The sequence below is a fragment of the Zonotrichia albicollis genome, chromosome 9, assembly GCF_047830755.1.
Source record: "Zonotrichia albicollis isolate bZonAlb1 chromosome 9, bZonAlb1.hap1, whole genome shotgun sequence".
Lineage (NCBI taxonomy): Eukaryota > Metazoa > Chordata > Aves > Passeriformes > Passerellidae > Zonotrichia > Zonotrichia albicollis.
Genome location: NC_133827.1, coordinates 25,631,504 through 25,644,402, shown reverse-complemented (window position 1 = coordinate 25,644,402; position 12,899 = coordinate 25,631,504). Strand labels below are relative to the sequence as shown.

The window sequence follows — 12,899 nt, the reverse complement described above, 5'->3', positions numbered from 1 at the left end:
CCTCCTTTGAGTTGTTGATTCAAAAATACAGGAAGTCAACTTGTTTAACAAGGGTGTCTAAAAAGCTTTCTTCATCTGAGAAGGGCATTATAACAAACTGCACCAGTGTTTGACACCAATACTTTAGCCAGTTTATGTGAAAATTGCTTCTATAAGAGATTCATGGCAGCAATAGAAATTTGAAAAGGCAAATGACATTTCAGATACCTTCTAACAATTCTGAACAGAGAGCATTGCAGAACCTCTGACTGTAGATCTGGTCTTCTCTATGGCCTCATCTATTATTATTGTTTCCCAGCTTCCAGCTTCACAGCAGTGAAAATGGCTTTGCTTTCTTGTCATTTCTGACAGGGTTTGCTGGACTTGAAGAGTCGGTTTGATCGCTTCCTCCAGGAATCTTTCAATAACGACCGGCTCTTCAAGCAGACGATCGCAGGGGACTTCGAGTACTTCCTCAACCTCAACTCCAGGTCTCCAGAGTACCTCTCCTTATTTATTGATGATAAGCTGAAAAAGGGAGTCAAGGGGGTAAGTATAAACCAGCTCAAAATGTCATGCTTTTTATGCTGTAAACTTGGATGGAATTAAACTAAGCTACTTTTTGCAGAATTATTTTTATATTAAGAGAAATTAGAATTTTACCTTGAAAAAGTGTGTGTAACATGTCTGAGCTTATAACACTTTAGATCTAAACTTACAGAAAAATCAGGCATAAGGAGATCTGTGTGGCATACCTGAACTCCTTATAGCAAATATGTCTCAAAAAAGCAATTAGGTTGTGGTAGATTCTGCAGCTCTCTTCTTTTGAAACCTTATATATCATTTCCTTAAGTATATTTATAGTTTAGCAACTATTCTCATTATCTAATAATTTCTTTCGAAAATTAATTTGGTTAAAGAAAAGGGTTTGTCTTTGCTGCTTTTTACTGTTTTTGCATATTAGAGAACTATTACCATATCTGTCTTCTAGTTGTGAGTACATCTGTTGCCTTCAGTCTTAGCTTCTTTCATGGCATTTTCTGAGGTATTGAATCCAGAGTGGCCAGGATGGTTCAGCTGAGGCTTCAGTTACTCTAAATAAAACTTAGTATTAGAGCATGCAACTTATGCTTTGGGAATCAAATAGTAAATTCTGTTTTTTTACAAAACAAATAATCATTTTATTTGTGTGGCACTAGACAGGCTTTGCAAAGGATGTCTTAACAGAAAAAAGCTTTAATTCCAACTAACTTTTTTACTCCTAATACTGCTTTCCCTCATGCTGTTTTAAACTTACCCAGGAACTTTTACTGTATTTATCAAATTCTACCCCTTGTTTCCCTCTTCCCTTGCTCTTTCCTTTCATTTTAGATCTATTTCTTACTCCACTTTATTGAGTTAGTGCACTGTTCTCTAGGCTGTCAATCATATATTGGACCAGATTTGTTGGTTACTGTTAGACCATCTGCTGCTGTGAATTACTTGAAGTACTTAGGTTGCATAAGACACTTGTGCTGGAAAATTAAAACCAGCAAATTATTTCTTTTGCAGCTAACAGAGCAAGAAGTAGAAACTATATTGGATAAGGCAATGGTTTTATTCAGGTTTATGCAAGAGAAAGATGTTTTTGAACGCTATTACAAGCAGCACTTGGCAAGAAGGCTTCTCACAAATAAGAGTGTTTCAGATGACTCTGAGAAAAATATGATCTCCAAATTAAAGGTAAGACAGTACTTGCATAATTTTTAGGGTTTTTTCTTTCTTTTTTGTTTTTCATAAATATGGTTTCTTCTGGTTTTACATGAGACATATAGATAATATAATCTTGATGGCTGCTAAATACAGAGCTGATTTTGAAAGCCCCAAGAGAAACAACAAAAGGTTTTTCAAATATTTTCATTAAAATAAAAGGAAGGAAGTACTGAAAAGCCCCTGTGATGAGAATGCAATCTAGAAAACAATTTTTTTCTAAGTTTTTAAATAATAGGACAACTGCAGTGATTTAATTTGAAGACTGTGTATTGTCCTGGATTTTCTGCTATTCACAGTACAATTTTTTTATTGCTTGTGTTGCTGTTTTTTAGTTGTCTCCATCAGCAGACTGGTGATAGTGCTCAATTCCTTTTTGATTAAGTGGTTTGAAAAAAAAATCTTCATATCAGTCTTTAGAAACACATTTTCTTTAGTTGGGTAAATACTGATTAAATAGACCAAGAGATGGAGTAGAAGGTAAGGTCTAAAGTTGAACAGACCTTAAAGTTCTATTGCAGCTTCTTCTCAAGTTGCATGATAAATGATTAGAGCACTTCTGAAGCAGAGGGATCCTAAAATGATACTTATTTTTGAACTTCATATTCTATCAGTGAGCCAAGCCTGTTTGTATCAGATTTCTCCAAATTTCTCAGTATTAATTCCTTCTCAGTTACCTCTCCACCACTTTGAGCCTGGTGATTCAGAAAGCACAGGGTACACACACGTTTGCAAGGTGAATCAGTGCACATGAAGTGCCTTCTTCTCTTTTCTTACAGAGCTGCAGAGTGGTCAGGATGCTGAATCTAGCAGGTTTCCTTTGCCATATATCCACAGTATGTGTTAGAAACAGGCACACAGTCCTGCCTGTGCACATCTGTCCCTGTGCAGGTGTTCCTGATTCTCACAGGCCTAGGAATCTTGCTGGGTAATCTGCAGTCAGCCTTCAAAATAAAACACCCCTAGGACAAAAGAGTTTCCTTGTGATATAAATAGGGTTCATTCCCCTTTACAGAATGGTGCTAAAAGCAGGTGAAAGTGCATGTCTTGATTTGATAAGCTTTCACAGTTTTTTAATATGATATACAAGTCTAAGACAAAAATACAATAATGGAGAAAAGAGAAGGAAAGCAAGTTAAGATCTGTGTAGGGTTAGATCTTTTATATAAAGATAGGAGTATTTTCTGAGAGTTGAATGTAATGCAAATGGAAATTCCAGTAACCAAAAGTATAGAAATGTAATTTGTGGGATTTATAAGCTAATTTTAGTCTTGCAGTTTGCCTATCAGAAGCTTTGTTAGTGTTGGTACAACAAATGATTTTGTGTGGTTTTAGACTGAATGTGGATGTCAATTCACGTCGAAACTGGAAGGAATGTTCAGGGACATGAGCATCTCAAACACAACGATGGATGAGTTCAGGCAACATCTTCAGGCAACAGGGGTAAGTGCTGGGGCCTGTGTGCTTGACCTTTTGCTTCAGTACAAACCCTGCACCTGTGTCCACGCTTGTGGTTCTTCATTTGTTGGTAAATGAGTGTTCTGAGAAGGACTTGGTCAGCTTGTACAGCTTGTTCCTTTTTTCACTGTGTGTCTTACCTTATAAACTATATCAGCATTTCCTGAAATGCCAGAGTCAGCTGGGACTTCCATGCACAGCTCAAGAAGTGCCAGTTCCATTCCATAAAATCTGAGAGTCCGAAGGGCTGGGACCCGGCTGCCGGCTCAGCGGCTCTGCCGGGCGGCACCGCCAGGGGGCGCCGTGTGCCCGGCCCCGGCTGCCAGCTGCGCCCGCCCAGCTGTGCCCGCCCCAGTGTTGTGCCCATGAGTATTTCCCAGCTCAGCCTCCCATTCTTCAAGGTTAATAGTCAGTTGTGATGTGTTTTTTTTGCTAAGAGCAAGAAAAATGCTGCGTGCTGCAGGTATTTACAAAGCACACCATCTCAGGTTGAGCTTTCCTGGCACAATTAATGCCTTTGCTAAATCTGCTGTTTTATTGCAGATTTCAAAATTTGGGTTTTGATGTTTTCTTGAAAATTGTCAAATATTGATGTAGTTGTTCAATTAGAAAAATTACACTGCCTTGTAAAAGTAGGCCCCTGGAATATTTTTAGGGAGACATCATTCTTTTTCAGAAATCTAAATGCCAGGAGTATTTTCATGGATATACTCTGTCCAGTATCCCTGGTTGTGCAAGGTGATATGAAATCTTTGTTGTCTTGTCAAGCAGTTGGCTAAAATCCTCCTCATCAGCATTCTGTGACTCATCATGAGTAGGAGAACAGCATGTTCTCTAATGGGATTCAGAAAAGGATGGAGAGCAATTGGATAAAGGTGTTTTTGGACAGGCAGCTTTATTACTGGTTTGTTTGGTTTCTCTGCTTTAGAGACTAGTCATGTTTTGCTTCTGGAATGCCTGAAATATAAATTTCAATTAAAATTTGTTGGAGCACTCCCTTTTTTTGGTAGCATGGCAGGCTTGGACATGTAGGGAAATTGTAGAGAGTTGTGCTTAAAGATTAGTGTACTTTACGTGACAATCTCAAAATAAGTGAGTTAATAAATAATATCTCTATCTTCTTTTTAGCTATATACAGCTAAGAAGATGAATTTAAAATGTTAACAGATGTTCTGTTAGGCTTTATTTGAAACTTCATCTTTCTCTTGGCAAGACACCAGCAGTTCATGTGATGGTTTCCCTGTGGTCAGCCTAATTGTGGCCTTTTAATGAAATTTCCAGAAGCACTATTTAGGAAATACAGGAAGATTTGGGGGATTTTGTTAATGTTAAATTGCTGGTGATGCTGTGTTTCATATGAAATAGTTTGTTCTGCTCCTTTTTAAACAGTTTCAGTACCTTGAATGTGTACAGTGCCTCCTAGAGGTGTCAGGCATCTGCTTTTCTCTAAATAATCCTGCCTGCAAAGTTTTCTTCTGGATCCTCTGTCCTGAGATACAGGCAGTGCCAGGGTCTGTGTAGATGATTGATTTGCTCTCAGAAAGTGGAAAGCTCAGCACCAGGGGAAGTCCAGGCTTAGACATTGAGAAATTTCTGTAACTGGGATCCTGGAACATTCATTCCTTTTTGTTCTGTAAGGACTGGGTCACTTCAGGGTACTTTCCACTAGTTCATACCATTTTCATGCTGAAAAGACATGTTGTAAAATAAAGTGCTGCCAAAACTTTGTGCCAACTGCTTATAATGTAGGATGGGAGACATTCTGAATTAGTGCTGTGTTCTGGTCTGGCAAAGACCAAAAAATTTTGGGAAATTGTTGCCATCTCAGCTCAAATGTTTCAGTTCTAGATAAATATATTTTCTGTATCTTTCTGTCTACACTGATGGCCTTTTCCCACACTCAGTCTGGAGGAAGAAAACTGTTGAAGCTTGTTTAGGTTTGTCAGAAGTTTCCTTGGCACAAGCTGGTTGGTGCACACAGGCATTCAGTACACACAATACAAAAGCTCTTCTGTAGTGCATGGGAATGCTACTCTGCTATTGAATAATGGAAGTTAGAGTTCAGGTGGCAGTTTTTGACCTTCTAAAACATAATGTGTTCTATTTCTGTGTAGTGGATTTATGTAAGTTGAATATTGTTTGCTTTAGTTTTTTACCTTCAAAGAACACACGTATAATGTGTGTTCTTTGAAAGTATTGATTCTGCCTCCTAAAGCTCAAAGTAGTCCATTTTAAGCTTAATAATGCTCAGCTTAGTTGGGATACCTAATGAGGAATGTGCATCACTGGTAGCCAGACCTTTATCATCTACCAACACATCTTTGTAGATCAGCCTTGAGCTGGGGAATGTTTCCTCACCAGTGCTGAATATTCAGAGTCATGGCTGTCCTTAGGGAGAGAGAGTAGGTGGGCTGTGCAAAAGTGAGGAACTGTTGGCGTGGCAGTCCAGAGGTAAGCTCCCTATGGTTTAATATTAGATAGGCAGTATCTCCTCCCTTCTTCCAGAGAATACATTTAGAAAGAGTTATTTGGAAACTGGCACATTTCATGCAACCCAGCTTGATTGCATGTCATCAAAAAACCCATTTACAAAGATTTGTTGTATGTATCACAAGTTCTGTTTATGATCACAGACACTTAGTTCTTGATTAAGAATTCCTTTTGTTCAATTCTGTATGCTCTTAAATGCCAGAGGGGAATAATGTGGAGGATTTTTGCTGTACCATCTACTCTGATAGTGATGAATCAATGTATTTGTCTGGTTTTGTAAAAAGAATGTTTACAGATATGTCTGTTTCTTTTGTAGCTAGACAAATTTCTAAATATTTTACACTGATACAAAGTGAAACATGGTCTTGTTTTAAAATAGTGTATGTTTTCTTCCAACTACCCTAGGTCTCACTAGGAGGTGTTGATCTCACAGTGCGTGTCCTCACAACAGGTTACTGGCCTACCCAGTCAGCCACACCAAAGTGCAACATCCCTCCAGCTCCCAGACATGCTTTTGAAATATTTAGAAGGTATGTATTATTACAGATTTTTAGGTAGAGGTTTAAGAAGAAACTTTCTAAACTTACCTGTACAGATTTTTTTTACCTGTACAGAATTTTTTTTAACAGCTTTGCTGTTAAAGATGTGCTAGCAAACTGTTCTTTTTCAGCTCATGTGAAAATTAGAGAATGCAATGCTTGCATTATGATGCTTTGGTGGTTTTGGGAGATTTTAAACAAAATTCTGACAAAAGTTAATGTTTTGAAAAAGCAAAAATGTTCTAAGAACGTCCTCAATAGCTCCAAAAGGCTATGTAACTTCTAAAATGTATTTCCTCTTCAATACAAAATGTGAGCTATATGTTGTTTTCATTTCAATTCTATTACAGATTTTATTTAGCCAAACACAGTGGGCGACAGCTGACACTCCAGCATCACATGGGTTCTGCAGATCTGAATGCCACTTTCTATGGGCCTGTTAAAAAGGTATCAAGAATCAAGATTATATAAATATTGTATCTTTTGTTAAAAGTAAGCAAATGCTTTTTTTTTTTGTAGCTCCAGACTTTTGTAAAATAAAAGCAAACCCATTGAGAATGTAAGAGTAAGAAAAAGATGCTTTCCATCAACCTTATAATCTGATTCTTTCTGTGCAGTAGTTTTGCTTTGACTTTTTTTCCCCTCTGAATTTAATTTGAATGCATCACTCAGCATCATGTTTTACTTGTAGAAAAGTAATAAATGTGATCTTGAAGGGACCTCAATCATTTGAGTGGCTTGGATTTTTTTGACTGTCAGTGAAAAGTGAAAAGGAACTTGTTACTTATTTTTGCTAAGTCAAGTTTAGCCTGCTTTTCACATGCAGAGTGCAATGCAGACAACATTTTTTCAAAAACAAGACTCTAGCAGAGTTTATAGAAGTACAGTGCATAATTTCTATATGTACAAGAAAGGAATTTCATAGTGATTAGACCAGTACTAAAATGCTAAGCTAGAACTAGTAATGGCAACATGCTTGGAGATGTGGGAGGCAATGCAAATTGAGAGCAAAATTCTTAGAACAAAGTATTAATAACATGCACTTGTGAGGATGTTGAAATTGTGTTGCTGTGGGATAAATATGTTGATAACTTGAAAGATAAGCTTAAGAAAACTTGAAGGGTGGACAAATAATGGAACAGGGGCCTCAGAGGTAGTGAAGTCTCCATCCTTAGCAATGGTCAGTGTTTGATTGGTGGATGGCCTGGCCTGGGCTCTGTACGGAGCTCAGTCTCCCTGGCATTGTAAGGCAGCTGCTGGAGCAGCATCCTGGCCATGCCCCCAGGTGTTTGCTTTTCTGTCATTCTGTAGGCTGATGCTCTAGAGAAATGTTTCACATGAAACTTTCATCTTAGCAGGATAAAACATTTCTCAGTAAGAATAATCTAACAGTAGTTTTGGAATTTTAAAATAGGAAGATGGCTCAGAAGTCGGTGTGGGAGGTGCCCAAGTAACTGGCTCGAACACACGGAAGCACATATTGCAAGTCTCCACTTTCCAGATGACAATATTAATGCTATTTAACAACAGAGAAAAATACACCTTTGAGGTAAGTGTGTGGGTTTCTCACCTGATTCTAAATAACTGGTTTGGGCACTTTCTTGTCCTCTTGAGTTAGGCATTTGAAGATCAGGTGGCTCTCATTTTATTTGAGTATGGATCAGGCCAAGCAGATCACTAGCAATGCACCTGGGAAGCTGTTCTGGGGGAGGAAATTATTTGGGAGCTGAAGGTTCCAGAAATGTTTGAGAATTGTGAGTGTGGTTGTCCCAGGTGATTGAGCTGTAGAAAAGCTGAAGCTGAAATGCAGCAGGTGGCTCCATTTCCTCATTTTGTCTTTGAGAAGCTGGATTTAGAGGCCAAAGGGTGGAGAAGGGTTTGTATCCTGGCTTCCTGAATACCTAAGTCAAATTGGCAGGCTGGACCGAGCTTGGAGGATGAATCAAACAACTTCCAGGCCTTCTCTGAGCTGATCAGCCAGAAAGGACAGTGAAAAAGGGTCGGGATAGATTCTTAACGAGGAGACCAGAGGGGTGTTGCTGGGAAAGGTTGAAATGTCAGCTGAGAGATGATGATGAAGGCTTTAGGAGAGGAGGAGGATCATGTGCTTTGTTGTGTGAGCACTTTATTGTTAAGATAAATTTATAGTTTTGTTTTGGACATTATCTTCTGTTTGAGAGAGCATTGGCAGCCTTGAAAAGCAATACGGGTGCAGTTTGAAACAGTTGATTTCCAGGTTTTCTCATCTGCTTTTGACTGTGCTATGCATAGTAATCATCTGCCTTTTTGTTTGGATTGTGTTTTCAGCTTATTTGGCATACTTCTAGCCTGTTAATAAAGTAAGTTTCTTTGAAAGGGTCTCAGTAGTGATTAAGGAAGGCAGGATTTGATAAGGTACTCTTAATAAACTGCTGATAATTTAGAACGTTATTTTAGAACACAAAGTCCTGTGTGTTATGAAATCCATTGCAGGAGCATTAGAGCTTTGAGTACTTTGCAGAATATTTGAGGCAGTGAAAACAAGAAGGGGAACTTAACAGCTCTCTTTTTTCTTGAAGCTGATTTTGAAATTGGGCTGGTAGCTGCCTTTTTCCACCAAATTGCAGTCTTAATGAGTAGTAGATCCTTACCCATATATAAATAAATAACACTTGGGAGAGCAGTGAAAAATAGAGTTTTTAATACATGCTCTAAATTATACTTTATTTTATCAAGGCCAGATGATAGAGAAATATGTCCATCTGCTTTTAGGCTGTATGTTTTGTTTATTTCTGGTTTGGGAGTTCTTAAGCTCTTGCTTTGTGTCCCACTTGAACTAAAACATTAAGGAGGCATATTTGTGTTGCTTGGTTTCTTTGGTGAAGTGTGTGGGAGTTGTCTTTAACCCCAGCCAGGAAAGCTTATGAAAACTTCAGAGGAGAATGCATTTTATCTTGGTTCATTGATTATTGGATACCCTGATGGACTGCTGAGTGCTGGGCACCCATTCCTTCTCTCTTGTGTCAGCTGGGTGCTTTCAGTGCAGCAGAGCACGGCAGCTGACTTGTGTGTGCTGGTGTATCCAAAGCTGTCTGATACACAAAGTGTTTCTGCAGATTCACAGCTCAACAGATTCCTCTGAAGTTGCCTTCACAGCTGAACAGACTTTGCTGTTTTATTTTGCATTCAGTGTGATTATTAATTGCAAACTTGACAAGATCCTATTAATATTCCTAATAACCATTAGGCCATGTGATTGAGGGGAAAAATGGGATACTGATAATGCAAAAATTATCCATAAGATACTCTGGAAATGTAAATCATTGTGTAGAAAAATTTCTTCACAAAAAAAGTATACATTTATTGTATTCCTGCACAGCAACTTTTAATTGTATATGCCAGATATCTACTGACCTTATAGTTGTAAGTTAATGCTTCTGAAGTGGAAGAGGAAGAATCTTCGTGCAGGCCTTCAAAGAATGCTAATTTTTTCTGTAAATTCAGTTTTATTAATCAAGTCTTATATAGAACTCAACATATTTTTCAGTTGATTTACATTACAGCTCAGTATTTTAAAAGCTGAAATCCTCACTTTTTGTAATGGCATCAGAAATAAGCATGGTTCTTTATGTTTAACAAACAGGAAATACAGATGTGACCATAGTAGAAGTTGTGGAATAATTCCACAAAAATGAAAGATTAGAACTCTAAACTAGATATTAGAACTGTGAACAAGATTCCCTCTTTTGCTGTATGCTCTGGAAGGCACACAAGTTGCAGTCTGTAAATAAAACTAAAAATACTTTTTATTATAAATATGATAAAATTATTTTATTTTTTTTCTGCACATTTTCCTTCTAATAGTCTGTGTTCTTTTATAGAACTGACAGAGTTCCATACCTAGAATTATCTCTTTTGTAGCCCCCAGATAGAGCTCTCAATTAGTAATATTTTAGCACTGAGATTGTCTAATCAGTACTACTCCTGTGCACAAATCCAATGTGTTCTTTAAAATAAGGCATTTTTGGAGATGAGGAAGAAGTATACATTTCTCACTGCAACATCAAATATCTACATAAAAATATGTTCAGGAAAACATTATGCTACAGGCTGAGGGAAAGAGCACAGGAACATCTGTTATTCCAATTTACATTCATAGCTGCATTTTTTTTATTCAGCTTGAAATTTTTGGCTGCTTCTGAGGCAGCATATTGCAGTGCAATTCTTTGTGGTCCTTACTTTAATGCTGGGTTATAAATTCTAAAAGTGAAATAGTTCAAGTGTGTTCATAGCTCAGTGTGAAGTACAACAGCAAATAGTGGTTTGTATAAGTACGGGTAGCATGAAACCCCCTCAAATTCCCTTTTGCTCTTTCTTTCACTTTTGTTAAAAGCAGAGTATGTGTATATATGGCCTTGTAGAACTGATGTAGTTTTGAAAGGATCAATTTTAATTATTTATCAAAAATCTAAGTTTGGGAGCCTGCATGTCACTGGCATTACATCATTAATAAGCTGGGTTTGGTTTGTAGCCTTTAGGGCTTTTTATTTATCTAAGCTCTAAAATCTTTCACCTTCCCTTGGTTTGGTAAATTTGATGCTGATCAGTCCATTTCAGTAAGGTTTTTTTGTTGTGACCATGTAAAGGATTATAACTTCTTGGGATTTTTTTTAATACTACTGTGTACTCAATCTGAAAAAAAATGTGTGAAGGTGACAACTGTGTTTGAAGTAAAGCAGCAAAGGAAGAAATAGTAACTTTCTATGAGCAGCTTGGGAAGAAACTATTTGACACTAAGAAATAGTTAAAATATGTGGATATTCACAACTTCAAATGGTATAAGTATTTCTGAATGCATTATTCTAAGAATACTCTCAGGAACATTATAGTATTTCCTAATCATCTATAAGCAGAAGGTACCAAAACCCCTGATTTTTTAAAAATTTTTGACTGGTGATTTTATTCTTTTTACCTCATTCCAGTTCATTTGACCTTATGTCGAAAACAGTTTTATGTGGCTTCATGTAAAGTCACCACTCTGTGTGTAGTGTCAAGTTGAAAAATAATGCCCATTTCATCTGAGCCTTGGCATCACAGAGAGCTGTAGGGAGGTGCTGTGCATGAGGTGCAGTCTAGTTCCTGATAAAAATCTGAGTCGAAGCCACTACATCCAAATCATTTTTATTGTACGTTGTCAGTGATGCCTGAAGACAGAAAATGTTTTTCCTGGGTTGATTTAAGAAATAACTTGAGTATATTCAAGAAATAATGCTATTTGATAGAATTTAGTTTGATTTTTCTCGTCACTCTTTAAACTTTTAACAAGTTGTTATAGTTCTTTACAGATCTTAGCATTTTGATCACTTGGGGTTGTTACTGCTGTTTTTAAGCTAAGGTCATCACATGGACTTGTGTGCCATGAGAATCAGGAATTTATGGGGACAGTGTAAGGGCTTGATACTGCCCTTGGAGCCAGAGTTGGGGAAGCTGAGAAAGGGATGGCTCTTGGGGACAGCTGCATGTCTGCAAGGGTTGTTTTTTCTCTTTAGCTGCTACAAGTCCCTCAAGAGCCTGAATAGGAATGTGAAATCAGAAGTGTCTGCAGTTTCCTCAGGCTAGAAATAGGAAGAAAAGAGATGAGAAGAAATGAACTTTTACTGAAGAGAGCTCAGTAAACGCATTAGGTCTGAGAGAGCAGCATAGTTGGCCTTCTCCTAGAGCATATTAAGGCATCATTCTGCATCCAGTGTAATTTATTTACTAGCTCACGACCACTGTTGACTTGCCTAACATCCATCTCTCAGCTGCCTCTTGAGAGCACTGACAGAGGTACACAAGGTTATGTACATGTTTTACAAACTGTCTTCTTCAAAATTCATATATTTGCTGCACTATAATGGGCTCTTTTTTATTTCACCTGGAGCAGTCCTAGCCAAAGGCATCTGGGCTGTAAATAAATTGTTGGAGCTATTCAGAAGGGAGAAGCATGATGATCTAGAGTATTTGTATGCTACAGTGAAACCAGACATTGTTTGCTCCATTTGTAAAAATCTTTTTAATAGCATGGCTGAACACAAAAGTATTTGTGCATCTCTTGGTCAGGAATGGCCATGAACCATCACGGATGTTTTCCATCACTGAGTTAGTCAGAAGGTTTGGTTTCACCCTGTTCAACAAACCCTGGAAACAGTTAACAAATCCTTTCAGTCCTCTCAGAAATTGCAGGGAAATGCAACAGCTGGTTATTCATTCTTCTCCTTCAGCTCATGGTGACTTTTCATGTGACAGAATTCACTGAGTGCTGACCCAGGTGGATCATTTTGCACAGTGCCCACTGAGACCTTGCTGCTGAATGAGTTCTGACCTTTCAAGTGCCACAACTGTCACATTATTACTTTAAGCAATCCCTGATGTGTGCAACACACAATACTTCTGCCACAGCCATGAGCTAACAAAGTATTCTTCTTTAGGAAATTCAGCAAGAAACTGATATCCCTGAAAGAGAACTGGTTAGAGCCCTACAGTCCCTTGCATGTGGCAAACCAACACAACGTGTCCTCACAAAAGAGCCCAAGTCAAAAGAAATAGAAAATGGTCACATATTTACAGTGAATGATCAGTTCACATCCAAACTACACAGAGTCAAGATTCAGACGGGTAAGTCAGCTTTATATTCTATTCTCTTGCAGTCTGCCTTAAAACTTC

At 37.9% G+C, this 12,899-nt stretch overlaps 1 protein-coding gene across 1 annotated transcript in view; it reads left to right on the top strand.

The window, feature by feature from the left end:
• CUL3 (cullin 3) overlaps positions 1-12,899 on the top strand; it is a 55,081-nt gene that overhangs the window by 40,235 nt on the left and 1,947 nt on the right. The window contains exons 8-14 of the mRNA XM_005489314.4: positions 352-528; positions 1,531-1,701; positions 3,064-3,171; positions 6,082-6,206; positions 6,566-6,662; positions 7,630-7,764; positions 12,665-12,851. Coding sequence (XP_005489371.1) covers positions 352-528; positions 1,531-1,701; positions 3,064-3,171; positions 6,082-6,206; positions 6,566-6,662; positions 7,630-7,764; positions 12,665-12,851 — 1,000 coding nt within the window. The remainder of the gene's footprint in view (positions 1-351; positions 529-1,530; positions 1,702-3,063; positions 3,172-6,081; positions 6,207-6,565; positions 6,663-7,629; positions 7,765-12,664; positions 12,852-12,899) is intronic.